The 16,106-nt window shown below is 44.8% G+C and overlaps 1 protein-coding gene and 1 long non-coding RNA gene across 2 annotated transcripts; both read left to right on the forward strand.

The window, feature by feature from the left end:
* The first annotated feature begins 3,228 nt into the window (after positions 1–3,228).
* Positions 3,229–11,684, forward strand: LOC109287883. Its single transcript, XR_002094999.1, has 3 exons — positions 3,229–3,913; positions 4,822–4,825; positions 11,617–11,684. It is a non-coding gene; the product is annotated as an uncharacterized LOC109287883 (long non-coding RNA).
* Positions 11,685–12,406: 722 nt separating this feature from the next.
* Positions 12,407–16,031, forward strand: GPR119 (G protein-coupled receptor 119). Its single transcript, XM_019503135.1, has one exon. The coding sequence runs from the start codon at positions 14,880–14,882 to the stop codon at positions 15,918–15,920; it is 1,041 nt and encodes a 346-aa protein (XP_019358680.1). The 5' UTR covers positions 12,407–14,879; the 3' UTR covers positions 15,921–16,031.
* Positions 16,032–16,106: the final 75 nt, after the last annotated feature.

The following is a 16,106-nucleotide window of genomic DNA, read 5'->3' on the forward strand; positions in this document are numbered from 1 at the left end:
ATTAATGATTCTGGCCCTTTCCGTAGTCCAAAAATTCAGGGTTTAGATGATATCTCTAAGGAGCCAGATTGTGTGACCTTGCAGTTCCCACTGACTTCAGATATTACTACTGTTGAGAACTGTTACTTTTGTGAGACTTTTTTCTGGCTTTATGAACAGAAATAAAGTACTATAATCCAATTGTCTTTTTGAAGTACGATCTGTTACCCTCTCAAATTACTATTACCCCTTCTTCAGTATTTTAGGGGCGAGTTTAAATGATAGTTGGGGATGGTAGGACTTGAAGAGCTGTTTCTAGGGCACAGCCAAGTAATGCTGTCAAGGCTAAGAGGATGGACCCTGTGTCCCCTCACTATGGGTTCTGGGTGGGTAAGCTCAGCACACGGTTCAGGCTCGGCTGGAAATGTTTCTCTTGCTCTTTCTCTGGGTGTTTGGCAGCCAGGGGTCTCCTGTAGAGCCTTAGTGATTGGGTTTGGGGCCTCTTCAGCTACTACCTGTGGTCAGGCTGCTTGGGATGGGACTGCTGGAACAGCCTGAGCTAGTGTTAGAAAGTGGGTATGGTTTGGAGGCCTTGCAATGGACCCAAATGCCTGCTTTTACCTCACATCAATACAGGCTACATCCTTCTTGGTCTGAATAACAAGCACAACATCCAAGGTTAATTCACTTGCAATCCTACCAATGTCTAATACATGGTCTCCTGCTTGCAATGCCCATCTGATGTCTACATTGGATAAACAGCAATATCTCCATGATGGAATGAATAAACAGTGCTGTAACATCAGCTGTAGAAAAGACACAAGCCTGTGGCTGAGCACTGTAACTTCTCTGGACACTCCACTGCTGAGCTCAGGATTGCTGTTCTCAGGTAGCAACATTCTTAGAACCAGTGTGAATGGCAAATTGCAGAAGAAGAAAATACCCACAGACTGGATTGTGTTAAATCTTGTTTCAACAGGGAGTATAGATTATCCCATTATCTGGATTAGCTTCTATGACTCCTTTGGTCCATGTGTTTATTGCTTGTTTGTTTGCCTTTCCCAGCACTCTTCCCATCCTCTTCTCTGTCTCCGTCTCTCTCTTCCCACTGCCCTGCCCCACTTTTGTATTCAATCTTTTTCTTAACTGTTTTGTGCATATCCTTTCTGATGAAGTGAGCTTCAGCTTGTACTTCATAACCTTATTTAGTAAGGTGCATTTTTACCCTGCCTTCTGCAAGATGTGGAGGTGTATTTCTGGTTGGCATGTTAAGACTCCTGGAGCTAGGCTTAGGGCACAGGTAGGTAATGCAGTCCAGATCAAGGTTAGGATGGAGTACACCCCCATCCCCAGGGGTTGGGGGTGGGTGGGTTCCAAACACGGGTCAGGTTGTGGACTGGGAAGGTTCCTCCTGTTCTCATGGGTGTTTGGCAGCTGGGGATGTCAGATAGAGGCTTAGAATCATAGAATCAATGTGCCAGAAGGGACCTAGCCAGAGCATTGAGTTTGACCCCCTACCATGGGCAGGAAGGAGCACTGGGAGTGGCAGGGTCATAAGACCCTAGCCAGGTGCCTATCTAGTCTCTTGAAGATTTCCAGGGAAGGTGAGAACACCACCTCTCTGGGAAGCCTATTCCAGGCTCTGGCCACCCTTACAGTGACGTAGTTCTTCCTAATATCTAACCTAAACCTATCCTCCCTCAGCTTGTGGCCATTGTTCCTGGTGACCCCAAGGGGGGCCCTGGCAAATAGACTTTCCCCAAGTCCCTGCTGCTGGCCCCTAATAAGGTTGTAGGCAGCCACAAGATCCCCCCCTCAGTCTCCTCTTGTGGAGACTAAAGAGATTCAGGTCCCTCAGCCTCTTCTCGTAGGGCTGGCCACGGAGGCCCCCAACCATATGAGTGGCCTCCTCTGGACCCTCTCCAGGTTCTCCACGTCCTTCTTGAAGCGCAGTGCCCAGAACTGGACACAGTCCTCCAGCTGCAACCTAACCAGCGCCACATAGAGGGGGAGCAAGACCTCTCTGGACCTGTTAGTGATGCCTCTGTTGATGCAGGATAGGGTGCGGTTGGCTCTGCCTATTGCTTGGTCGCATTGGTGGCTCATATTCATCCCGGAGTCAATCATGATTTATGATATTCATCCTGGAGTCAATCATTAATTAGTAGTGATCAAGTTTGGAGCCTATCTAAGCTAATACTTGTGGTCAGGCTGCTCAGGATGGGGGCTGCTGGAACAGCCCAACCCTAGGTTTAGGGTTAGAGGATTGACAAGGTTTGGAGTTGTTTTTCCTATTGAGGTGGTAAGACTCCTAGAGCTATGTTTAGGGCACAGGTAGTAATGTAGTCCAGGCTCAGAGTTAGCAGGATGGACCCTGAGATTCCCCTACCTAGGATGGGGATGGGTGGGCTCCAAAACATGAGTCGGACTGCAGCATGGAAAAGTTCTTTCTCTGCTGGATGTTTGACAGTTAAGGCTCTCCCGTTCGGGCTTAATGATTGGGTTTGGAGCCTCTCCAAGCTAGTACCCTGCTCCAATTGCTTGGGGTGGTATTTCCTTGAATGTAAAGAGGCCTGTGATAATTTGAAGTTTTTTACTGGTTGATATTCATTCATTCTCATCTAAAATAGATGAAGTAAAATTTTCTGGGGTCTCTAGGAGTTTTTAGCTTCTCATTAATTATGTACTTCATCCATATTTGACAGAAACCAGTAATTGCACTTGCTCTGTGATTGTACAGATGTGTTGCTAGGAAACTTCCAGAAACTGTTCATATGCACTATATCCTACTAATATTTACCTAGGCTTCACAATTTGGAAAAGAAGAATAAACTACTTTTAATAGTGGTGGTGATCTGCTTTGAAGGCTAGCTGATCTGTTTATATAACAAATAATATATTGTCCATGTCCTTGGTGCAGGTCACGGGGTATGATATGGACTGTGAAGTGTGGTTTGTGTGGCTTGGGCTGGTTGTGGATAACCTCACAAATTACTCTATTATTGTAAACCTACCCAGTATAACTGTAAAAGATATGGGTATTTTACCAGGGATCCTGGTTTTCTCTCAAAAAAATCTCCAATTTTCAGATTAAAAAAAGTAACCCAGAATCCACATTTTCCCATAATTAAAATGCAACACTACTTTATATATATTAGTGGTGTTCCATTTTAATCAGAGGAAAATATGGATTTTGGGTTACTTTTTTAAATCTGAAAATTGGGGTGTTGTTTTTTTTTCCAACAGAGAAAACCAGGGTCCCTGGTAATTATACTCACGTTTGTTAAATGTGGCAGAAGTGCAAGTTTGTTTTCATGCTTTGAGTGCACAAATCTTGCCATTGCCGCAATTTTGTATATAATTCTGGGTCACCAAGACCATCAAATGTTTTATTTTTTACAGGTTACACTGAATCCCATAAAACAGTATTTATGGTATGTTTTCAAGCAAAAATAACTCTAACGAGTTGGAGAGAAAAGTGTTGGCAGTCATTAAAAAAAGCATTACCTGCCTTCCTTCCTGAGATGCACTTACAAAGCATTAACAGAATACTCAGTAGTTTTACACTTTAACGAAAGGGATTTAATTCTGAAATAAGCATGCCGCATTACTCAGTTTTGCTGCCATGAAATGTTTTCATTTGCAATCAGGTCTTCAATTATTGTGGGTTATTTTCCCCCTAGAAATATATTGGTAACATGAAACCCAAATACCTTTTATCCAGCTATTATCGTGCCCCTGAAATCATAGTTTTGACTTGTCTGTCATGTATAACTGTTAGCTCCTACATAATGCATATTTGCTTCTACATAATGTTAACGGTAGATGATCAAAAATTTTTTTATTAAAATCATGTTGCTAGCTTTCACATTTCCATGCACTAAGTGGATACACATACGTAGAAGTAGTGAATGGCAGTTTTCAAAATTACAGTGTTTTAACCCATTTTAGTGCTTGCTAAATACAGGTGTTTAGAATACAAGGTGTTGGAGAATAGGGCCAAAATGTTGTTGATGTAATTGGGGGTGCTCTGTAAACTACTATGGATCCATCAGTGCAATTGAAATAGGAAGCCACCCCTTAAAAGCTGCTTGAGGCACAAATTTTTGGGGGTCCAACAGTTGGGAATAAGTCCACCAATGCTAGTGAAATTACACTGGTATGAGTGAGAGCAGAATCAGGGCACTCACCTTCATGTTTGTGTAAAGCACCAAAGGTCAAATTCCAGTGATTTAAGTGTCTCAGGATGCAGATAAATCTAATGGTTTTTTTTTCCTGGGAGTGAGGTACCTCATTCTTTTGGGTCCTTTTGAAATCCTACTTGGTACTTTTCTGTACCTTTTTAGGTGTTTAAATATTTGATACTCAGTAATTAATGTTTGACCCAACAGGTTGTAAACGTCCCTAGCGCAGGGTCAGCTGGGCTTATAAGTTGGTCTCAGCTTTCAGCTCTGCTTCATTTCTGACTAAATAAGTGGGGGCTGTAGTCTGAGGGGAGCATGTGACTGAGATGGGTCATGGAACCATAGGCTGATGATGGAATCTGGTATAAAAGTAGTAATATCCTCTGAAAGGGGAGAGATTTGAGTGAGTTAAGGCTTAAGACCTGACTTGACTTTCTGCAGTGACCTGGGGAGGAGGCTACCAGAAAGAGGTTACAGAGAAAATCCGAATATACAATTTTTGTAGGAAGTGATGCTATGAAGCAGGGGGCTTTTGGATAGGGATGGGTAGCACTTCCTGGTTCCAGAGGCCAGGGTGCAAGCCTTGACCAGAGGAAGGGCTGTAGTAGCACTGCGAAGGCTGGTGTGGAACACCTGGACCCCTGAGGATGAAACCTAGCATGGTTAAGACTAAGCAGCTACTTGGCCTGAGAAGCACTGGGGGAGGATACAGGGATAAATGCTATACTCTGGAGAAAGATGGGGGCATATTTGCCCCAATTACCCCATTAAACTCTAAAGGGAGAACTTTTTTCTGTGACTGAAGTTTCAAAGCATCAAAATCATCCAGCTACCAAAAGGAGAATGGGAAACTGTTAATGGATGCTTTCTGATGCTGAATCAGGTAAGCAACTATGTTCTTAATAGGTGATTGTGCTCATTGGATTATGCTGTAGATAGGGGTAGGCAACCCCCAGCACGGCCACTAGTGTTGCACATAAAGGCATTTTGCTTGGTGTGTGTACTTCAGGGTGGATGGGGTAAGGGGCTTGGCCTGCACTGCTACAACAAGGCTTGGACTCCTAGTGGCTCTCTCAGTGTCTGCTCCTGGCATACCAACATCTTCCAAGTGGAGGTTGTGGTGTTTTTGACACTCTTCCCAAAAATGTTACTGACCCCTGTTGTAGATAAATATTTTGACTCAGATTCAGGTCTCTGTTTCCATAATTTTGAATGAGATCAGAATTGGGCCCTGTAGCTTCATGTACTGAACATAACCAATGCACTTTAACATAGCTATTCCAAGACACAAAAGCTTGACAAATACTGTGTGACTGCCTAGAAACAATGGAATGGTATAAATCCATTTAAAATGTTTGCAAAGCTATTAGTGGAGCTTTTATACTGGTCTTTAACAAAAGGTTACAAGTAATATTTATCTTGGACTGGTTGACTTAAAATCAAAATCTGTAACAAATGTGAACTAAATGAAAATAGAATGTTTAACCAGCAGCAAAATAGATAATGTATTGGATTCATTTTTTGTTGAACTAGTTTGCAGCGTGCCAGAGTGCAGATAGGGCCAAATATAATTGAAATGAATTACGTGCAAAATGGGTATCTGATTGATGATAAAATAGAAGCAAAAATACATGCTGCTTTTCAAGTTAAAGGGCTTCAATGTTTGGGGGATTAGAAATAATCCACTGATGCATTTGCTTTGCAGGCAGACAGGCCTTTGCCTTCATATGACCAGATAGGAAATACCCTTTACACATCCTCTGCATATGCCCTAATATTCCGTATGATCCTCGGTGTGCAACTCTCCACCTACTCCAGCACCTGAAGACATGATTGAACCCATTTTTTGTGCTAAGTAGTTCTTTAGTCAGGTCCCTGAGGGCACCCTCCATTTCTACCTGTCAGTTTATCTTCTCCCCTGAATTACCAAGTGGAATATTCCCTGGTTCCTAATTTCTACTTGATTGGGAAATTTCCACTTCAGTTCATTGCTCTTGGCCTGCGTTCATAAACATAACTGTTCTGCTCTTTGGGTTTCAACATACTGCTAGTTTCTCCAATAAGAACTAAAGAACTTCACCTGGTGCTACACATGTGAGCAAGGTGAGCTTTATAACATGCAATGTGAGCATAAGATGGACCCAGTCCAGTTTTTGGCCCTTTTTAATTTTCTAGCTAAGGCACATAGTGTCCAGACCAAAACCCAGCTCTGACCCAGGATTGTTCTCAGCTAAGATAACCTGATATCCGAAAACCAGGACACTATCAAGATGGACATAGAATATGGTCTTGGTACAGGTCAAAGAGGGTGCACATAAGTGAGTTTTGGCAGATGGGGAGAAAAAGAATACCCATTTATATCCCTCTGGGACCTTACCTACCACTCAGTGCAGAGGAGAGACTGGTTTAAGCATGCGTGCAGAGATCATCGGAAGGAGAAGAAAGAAGGGGCTTGTTTGTGTAATAGGACTAGCAGTAGAAGCATGTGGTTCTTGAGGCATATTCCCCATCCATCCATTTTACTGTGGCCCCTCAGGTGATCAGTCTGCTGTGGATTACACAGTACAGCGGTTTATGGAAACATCATCAAAGAAAAAAAGCTTAGTTCCTCAGGTGTTATGTTTTCAGACTAACATCTGATGATGTGACACTTGCAGGTCTGAGGGCAACAGTTTAGATTATAAGATCCCTCCTGGGATAAGTTCCATGATGCATCAGTGGCTATATTGCCTGGAAATAGCATAACAAAACTAGCATGGAGTAGCAATAATTTATTTTCCTGTATAAAAAAACAAAAAATACAAACAAGGGGCCTTTACATTTGACCATGGTCTGGCCCTTTGAAGACTTAATCCTTGTCCTGAAATCTAAAGGTGGTTTGATGTACTTGTAACTCCATGTGCTCAGAAGTGTGTGGTCCGGTCAGAAAAGCTGTAAACAAACCTCTTCCCAGGGTTATAGAGTGCACCGCCTTTAAGTGTTTGCTAGGGTCAACAAGGTTTCTGTAAACACCACCATATCACAGCCAGCGCGCACGGATCTAATGCACTGTCAATCCAAAGCAAAATGCTCCGTGTTCTCCTAGATCTTTTAAAATGTGTTTATGTATTTACTTCTCTGGAAGGCCTATTTGTTTACATTTCTCCTCTTCGGAGTGTGTTTTCCCCATAAATAAGGTCACATTTGCTACAATCTCCTTGTTCAACAACATCTTAAAGAAAATGGAAACAATATTTTTTTTGTAAGGGTTTTTGCATTTGCCTTATACATGGACACACATGCATGTGATGGAAATACTATACATGAATTAATATAGTAATGAACATTGATGTGCCATCTTATGACTTAGTTAATGGAAGAATCACAATGAAATGTGATTCCAGGTGAGCATGTGTTCCCAGGGATGGTGGTGATGCTCATGTGATCGTATGTTTTCAGTGTTGGTCATGCCCTTTCAGTTACCTACCCTGCATTCTGGCTGCCAAATGATTGCCTCCAGGGCCAACTTTTAACAATCAAAACCTTTGAGCAAATGATCTGTGCCTGAGACCAAGCTGGATAACATTCAGCACTTGATCTTTGATGGGACTAGAAAGGGATTCCAGACTTGGAAATGGGTAGTGGACTGTGTAATTAAGGAAGACTTCAGTTTTTCTCCCTATAGTTTGGGAAATTAACACAACAAATAATAGTAGGTAGTTATATTTGGACAGATTATCTGATAGTGACCATTTGACAGAAAGATCTATTTTAGCACTAGTTTTAGTGAGCAGTGGGGACTTTATAGAAAAATTGATTGTGGAAAAGAATTGAGGATTGAACAATTGGGAGTTGATTTGATTTAGTTTAAATTGCAGGAGGTACAAAAATATGTCTATAATAAGGGTCCTGGCCTTCAGATGGGCTAAGCTTGAGAAGCAAAGGCAATTTAGTTAGGGAAGTCAACTGGATTCAGGAGCTAAGGGACTTGGATATAGATGTGGCATGGAATTATTGTTTTAAGGTAAAAGTGCAAATGCAATCTGGTGGTTGCTTCCCAAGCTAAGGATGAAAACTGTAGGAAAAGGCTACAAACCTGCATGTAAAAAGTCATTTGCCATTAAAACAAACAGGATATACTAGAAACAGAAAAAAGAATTGACTAGTTAGGACAGTTACCTTTCTGTGGTCAAAGAAAGTAGAAATCAAGAGAGAACAGCTAAAGGCTTAGTTGAGTTAAACTTGGCAAAGGTTATCAAAACAAATAGAAAAAAAAATCTCTGATCTCAAAAAGAGAACCGGGAGGGAAGAAGTTGGCTACTTTGTGTAGAAGATGAGATTGAAGTAAAGCATTACCTCAGATCTTGGTCCATCCCTAAGCTGACCTTGATTTCTGTCTTCTGCACAGATGCAGTTGTAGTTGAAGAGGATGGTTGGGTAGCATGTGACAATGAAAACATGATTATGGAAATAACCAGATCTGAGGAAGCGAAACAGATTATTTACTCTTCCAAAATCAGGAGTCTCAGATGATCTTGATCCCACAATGTTGAAAAAAAGTGGTACATAAAATAGCAACTACTCGAGCAATGGACCTATCAATACAAGGATTATACCAACCTCTGGAGAATATAGCAAATGTAATGTCTCTCTTTAACAGAGAGGAAATAAAGAGTGACCCAGGCCTATCAGCTTGACTTCAATAGTAGGTGAGATGCTTGAAAAGCTATTGAAAGAAAGAACAATAAAAGACATGGAAGTAAACAGAAAGTTTTCCAAACAAAGTAGTAGGAACAAAAAGCCTAAATCCCTTTAAGGTTGAACTTGGTAAGTTTATGTAAGGGATAGTATGGTAGAAGAGGAAATAAAGTGTATGAAATAAAGTATTTGCAATCCCTATTCTGCCCATCTGCAGGGGCTAGGAAGGATTTCTTTTTTTGTTTTCAGAAAAGCTACTGGCTTCTGGTTTGTTGTTTTCCCTCCCACCTTCCTCTGAATCATTGGACTCTAGTAGCCTGGAGTGAATTGGCCAGGAAGGGGGTTTAATTCCTCCCTTGCTGTCCCACTGGCATGGACCTGAGCCAGGGTCTGCCTGGCACTCCCCCCTCACTGCTGCAGTGGTGGGGGAAAGGACACAGGCAGATGCCAGCTGGCAGGGGGGCCACCAGCAGGGGTCAGAGCTGCTGCAGACTATGCAGGGTGAGTGGCAGCACCAGGGCTCAAAGGGGTGGCCATAGCCCCTCCAAGCCCCCAGCAGCACCACCACTCACCCCACACAGTCAGAGCTGCCGCAGACTGCCCCCCACCTGCAGGAAAATGTTTGTGGTCTGGGACAGCATGAGGGGGCTGCAGCCCCATCATGGTCTCTTCCCCCTTGCTGCTTCAGTGGCAGGGGGAGGGGTATGGCTAGAGGTCAGCCAGCAGGGCCCCCTTGAGGCGGGGAGCAGGGAGGAGGGTTATTCCCCCTTCCCTCGGTGTCTGTGGAGGGGGCAGGATGAGACTTATCCCACTGCTCACCCCATGCAGGGAGTGAGTGGCAGTGGCAGTCAGGGCTGGCAGACCCTGCTGCGGTCCCCCAGGGGTAGAGTGGGGAATAACCCCTCTCCCTGCTCTACCCCCCAGGGGGCCTTGCCACCCCTGTCCCTGCTGCTGGAGCGGTGAGCTGGGAGCAACTGTGATGGGGGCTGCAGCCCCTGTCATGGTTTCCTGGAGCATGGTCTTCCTGGCCAGGGGCAGGGGGGGAACCATGCTGCGGGGCGGTCAAAGCTGCTGCAGTCTGGGCAGGGTGAGCAGTGGTGGCACTGATGGGGTGGCCTGGAGGTGGGGGCTATGGCCACCCCTCTGAGCCCTGGTGCTGCCTCTCACCCCACACAGTCTGTGGCAGCTCTGACTCCCTGCTTGCGCCTCACCCTCTTCCTCCCCACGCCAGGAAGTGGCTTGCTCTGCCTGGACACCATGACAGGGGGTGCTGCTACCATCGAGGGCCCTGCCCCTTTGCCACTCCAGCAGGGGTAGGGGCATGGCCAGAGGCTGGCTGGCATGACCCCCTTAGGAGAGGGGGCAGAGAGGAGAGTTATTCCCCCCTTCCCACTGGTATCTGGTGAAGGGAGTGGTAGGGGACTTCTCCTACTGCTGTTTCCACACAGGGAGTGACTGGCAGCAATGGTCAGGGATGGCAGACCCTTCTGTGGTCCCCCAGAGGCAGAGGGGTGAATAAACCCACTCCCTGCTCCTTTTGCCTCAGGAGCCATGCTGGCCAGAATTTGGTCATGCCCCCAACCCCCACCCCTGGAGCAGTGAGGTGGAAGCATGAGGCAGACCCTGGCTCAGGTCTGTACCGGTGGGATTGCGGGGGGAATTAAACCTCCTCCCTGGCCAGTTCACTTGAGGCTACTGTTGGGGCTGGCCACGACCCCACTGCCGGCGCAGTGAGCAGAGAAATGCCTAACAGGTCCATACTGATGGGATGGGGAAGGGAGGGGGAAATAAATTTCTTACACTGGCCCCAGAAGGGAGCAGGTCCAGCCAGGCCCCTGCCCCTGGCCCTGCCTCTGCCTGTCCCTCCTCTGGCTAGGGAGTAGAGGGGCAGGACCATCCCTGCTCTGCTGGAGTAGAGAGCACAGCCAAGCCAAGAGAGCATGCTGGGATGCTGGGGGACTCTGGTTTAACTTAAACCAGCAAGGGGTCTGGGACAAAAATTGCATAAACCTGTTTGAGTGTAATCAGTTAAGTCTGATACTACATTCAATCAGGTTTATCTCAAACCAGTTTCTGCCATTTTGAAATTGGTTTATATGCACTGAACTTATGTTCTATTACAGGTTTAAGCCAGTTTCTGATCACTTAAACTGGTTTATGTGTAACTTCTGTCTCTAGCCCTAGTGAGAGAGTTTTTCCTAATATCTAACCTAAATTTCCCTTGCACCTTGAGAGCCTTGTTCTATCATCTGCCACCACTGAAAACTATCTAGCTCCATCCTCTTTGGAACCACCCTTCAGTTAGCTGAAGACTGGTATTAAATACCACCCCGTCACTTTGCTTGATCTCCTGGCAATGCTCCTACTAATGCAGTTCAGTATGCCATTAACCTTTGTCTCAACAAGGGCACACTGTTGGCTCTTACTCAGCTAATTGTCCACTGTAACCCCCAGGTCCTTTTCTGTACAGCTTCTGCTTAGCCAGTTGGTCCCCAGTCTGTACTAGTGCATGGGATTATTCTGTCCTAAGTACAGGACTTTGTACTTGTCCTTATTGAACTTCCTGAGATTTCTTTTGGTCTAGTCCTCTAATTTGTCTAAGTCTCTCTGAATCTTAGCCCTAACCTTCAATGTATCTAGTATTCCCCCCACCTTGGCATCATCTGCAAACTTGCTGAGGGTACACTCTATCCCATTTTCCAGATTATTGATGAAGATACTGAACAAAACTGGCCACAGCACCTACCCCTGGGGCACTCCACCTGATACAGCCGAGTCACATCTTACGCGGGGGTTACGTTCTGAAGTCAGCGTGTAAGGCAAAAATCGTATAGTTGAAATTGCCCTTCCCACCAGGCTTCGGCACCGAGCAGCCACCGTCACTGCAGGGCCCAGACAAGGCAGGTGTGGTGCCGTATAGCCCCTGCGTGCAGTGCAACAGCTGCGCCTTCTGCACGCACTCCTCACCCCTCTTGTCCTCCGCCGCCTTGTCCCACCAGGGCAGCCAGCTGAGTGTGAGCAAGCTGCCACCCCCCAGCCATGCCAGTGCGTGCAGGCAGTACCACCGCACTACGCGCCATGCCCCAGCCGGCACCCAGAGGCCAGCCCTAGCAGCCGAGCATGTATAGCTGAATTTGTGTAAGTTAAATATGCATAAGATGCGACTCAGCTGTACTGAGCCATTAATTACTAACTTTTGAGTCTGAGGATCCAGCCAGTTTTCTATTTGCCTTACAGTCCATTCGTTCAACCTGTACTCCCTGAGCTTGCTTGTGAAAATGTTGTGGGAGACCATAACAAAACCCTTGCTAAAGTCAAGGTACATCACATCCATTGCTTTCCCTCTTTTCTGAAGGCCGGAGTCCTTTCTTTGTTGCTCTCTTATCTTCCTTTTCTCAGGATCCTGAACTCACTTAGCTCATGGTTGCTGATGCCCAAGTTGCCATCCACTTCTACATTCTCCACCAATTTGTTTGTGAGCAGCAGGTCAAGAAAAGCATGGCCCCTGGTTGGCCTCTCCAACACTTGTACCAGGAAGTTGTCCCCAGCACTCGCAAAAACCTGTGCACTGCTGTATTGCCCACCCAAAAGATCTCAGGGTGATTTTGAAGAACCAGGGCCTCAGATCTGGAGTTATCTTGTAGGGAGATGTTGGGGCCCTGAATTATTCTTTTGTACTAACCAGGCAGAAAGGGGTGGGTAGGATGCTTTCTGTACTATAATTCATTAGGCAGTTTCAGCTGTATTTGCAGCAACAGGCCTATGACCAGGGAAGAGTTTTGCTGAGCCACACTCTGTAGACCTGAAAACTAATGTGTCAGCTATTTGAAATAACACAATCTCCTCTCTGATATCACTTCACTGTTTAGTCAGTGGCTAATGGAGTCATTCACTTTCTGAAAACAGGCCTCTAGGAACAAAGTCTTATTATAGCAAAGAAATATGAGCTCTAATAAACATTTGTTTTAATATTCACCTCTTTAAAAATGTCTGAATTAGAACAGTTATTTCACTGAGTCTAAATTCATATTGCATCATAAAATGCTGGCATGTTTTTAGTTGTCAAAGAAAATTACAATTGTGTTCAGATACACAGGCCTGCAATTAGATGCCTTGTGTGTATTTTTAGACTTGACTTGGCCTATCAGTTCAATCCAATGTAGCATTTTATACCGAATCATTCATGTAAAGTATCTTAAACAATATTCTGGAGAGACTGGTCCTGATAGATGAGTCTGTAACGATTCTAAATGGAATGTACCAGTATATTGAATTTACCTGGGCACAGGTATCACAGGTGGAAGGCAAACATCAGAAAATAGTGATGCTGCTATTATTTGGCATTAAAAAATGTTGTCATGAAAATATTGGCTCTAAGTGTAGGTGGATAATGTTGTATGGTAAAACCATATGCCCTGTCTCTCCATGAGATTTCTGACTGGCAGCATCTGAGGTTGAGTGTTAATATTTTATACGCAGCACTTATGAGCTGTTGAAGCCAGTGTTGAAACTTTCCAGGGCAGACTGCAGGAGTGGGAGAGGGGAAATGGGGGAGCCGCAGTGGTGCAGAAGCACCTCACTTGTGCTGCTATCCCCTGCTGACATGAGTTTGGGGCTCCCCATGCACATTCCAGTTGCAGGGAGTGGCTGTGGGGTGCTGGGTTCAGCAGCATGCAGGTGCCTCCTTCCAGAGCCTGCTTGTTGCCCACGCCTCCCCCACAAGTGTTTCCTGCTGGCTGGGAGCACATGCTGGAAACTGGAACCTGTGCACCACCACTGTTTATCCTTAGCTGACACAGGCATGGAGGAAACAAAATGACTCCACAAAGGTGTATCAAACCACTATGATCCACGTCCAAAATACACTGTTTTTTCCCCCATGTCCATTTCCCCGTGCCAAGAATAAAACTAAACATTGGAGAAATATTTGCCTCTTTTCCCATAGCTTTCCATGTCTTCAAAATAACTGGTAATTACACTTGGCACATGACATTCGGATGTAGGTGACTTTTGTATCCAAGCTTTTGGTGTCCTTAGTGTCCTAGGGAGAGAATCCTGGCATCCTAGTGCCCAGTTTTCTGCCCAAGCACTAGATGTTCCTTTCTCTTACTAAAGCCCAGACTGTTGCACAAAAAGGTGTATTTATTTGTTAAACTGAAGCTTTTTTCATTCTGATCAACCTGCACAAAATGTGTAATTTCAGGCCAGGTTCTTCCTGCTTCTGGGTTGTTGTTGTGTGTGGCGCTTTAGTCTAGGTTTTGGTGGTGTATTTCTGTAGAAACCTTACATACATAGTCCTTAGTTTCCATAGTTCTAAGAGCTTCCTTTAAATCTTCCTTCTCCTGAAATTAAAAACACTCTAATAGAAATCATAATCCCATTCTTGTGCTTGACACACAATCTTTGTAGTAACTCGAGTCCACTGACTTCTTTGGAACAAATACTGACATCTTTATTATTCACACTCTGATTGTTTTACAGTAGATATTTTATATGGGATCATTTCCTTTGTGGGCTAGGAAACTCACTCCGTTTGCACTTGTTCTAGCCACCTGTCAGAGTTATGATTTATTTTTGCTTTGTTTGATAGCCTTGTTTTATCTTTCTGCGTCAAAGACATTCAGGAACTGACTGAACAAGCAAAAATCCCCAGCCACTCTTTCCTTCCACTGCAGTGAGCTGATTTTGCCAGTCATTTTAGGCTGGCAGCAGACAAGGACTTTGCTCTCTTCTGCATCTCTCAGCATGTTAATAAAGGCAAAGGACAACATCTGAATGAAAGGAGAAAAAGTAAGAGACCCTTAGTAATTTACAGAAGAGCAATGGCGGATTGAAGGACATGATCTCTAAGAGAGTTAAGCTGAGCAGTTAAAGGCTCCCAAATTTATTTTTATGCTTCTGAAACTTCAGATTCCAGGCTCAACCTGCATTTCTCCTCCCATCTTGGCTTTTTCTGTTGGAGTCATAATAGGCTGCGGGGGCCAGTTGCCAAAGTGCCTCTGGAAGGTAATGTAGCTTCATCCTTGTTTCCCAAGGAAGATGCCAGATCTTCTGTACGGAGTCTTGCATTCTCTCCTGAGCTGTTTCATTCCTGCTGCCAATCTACTGGTAATTGTGGTCGTTTACAAACTGATGAAGAAGAAGCGGGGTACAAACTACATCTTCATCCTCAACCTGGCTTTTGCAGACCTGCTGGTGGGCGTAATGTGCATAGCAGAGGCACTGGACGATATGCTGGATGGAAACTTTGACAGGAACTTGTCTTTCTGTCTCTTGCGGATCTGCATGAGCCTGACACCTTGTATTGGCTCCATCCTCACTTTGCTCTTGATTTCCCTTGATAGATATTTGGCAGTAAAGCTGCCCCTTCATTACCCAGCCCTTTTGAACAAAATACCCATAGTCTTCTCGCTCACTATTTTGTGGGCCATCTCTTTCTTGTTTGGCCATATGCCTTTGATTTTCCCCTCTCTGCAGAAAAGCAACTACACGGGCTACTGTGGGCTCCTGTATGCAGCCAAGAGTGAATACCTGTATGCGATCTGCTTTGGCATCTTCATCCCTGTCCTGCTGATCCTGATCTGCCTGCATGTCTCAGTGGGGAGGATTGCCTACTCACAGCACAAACGGATCTTGCGCAGTTGCTTGCAAGCAGAACCCCTCAGAGCCCACCTCCGCCACTTCAAGGCACTGAGGACGGCTCTTATAGTGATCATCTGCTTCACACTCTCCTGGGGACCTTACTACATGGTAGGCATTGTACAAGCTATCTGTGAGTCCTGCAACCTGGCTGAGCTTCTGAAGGATATCTTATTTCTGCTGGGAGAACTCAATTCCCTTATCAACCCCATCATCTATGCGCTGTATAGTAAAGATATAAGAAGCCATTTGGCCAAATTGATGAAATGCAAGAAGAAAGGGCAAGCAAATCCATTGGCTGTCATCCACTTTAATATCCAAGCCTCTGGTGGCTTAAACAATCAAGAGGGCAAGGGGTCAGGTTCATCAGGAGATCAAGCTTCTGATGTCACTTTCCCCAGCTGTTCTGGTAACTGCAAAATAGTCTACTCAGTATCTTGATTCAAAGCAGGTGAGCAGCCCACAGTCCAGCAATGAAAGGGAACACGGGATGGATACTTTTTGAGTACAATGAGTGACAAAGAAAAACAAAATTGAAAACCACTCCAGGTTAAAGTTGTTTTTTTTTTTGCCTTTCCATACATAAAATTTGACTGAGTTGTTTGGAAATGTGTGTGTTTGGGGGGG

The sequence above is a fragment of the Gavialis gangeticus genome, unplaced genomic scaffold, assembly GCF_001723915.1.
Source record: "Gavialis gangeticus isolate Ggan-Ray unplaced genomic scaffold, GavGan_comp1, whole genome shotgun sequence".
Lineage (NCBI taxonomy): Eukaryota > Metazoa > Chordata > Crocodylia > Gavialidae > Gavialis > Gavialis gangeticus.

Excerpts from the sequence above, each read along its gene's own strand:
- GPR119 (XM_019503135.1), top strand. The coding sequence starts at position 14,880 with ATGCCAGATCTTCTGTACGGAGTCTTGCATTCTCTCCTGAGCTGTTTC.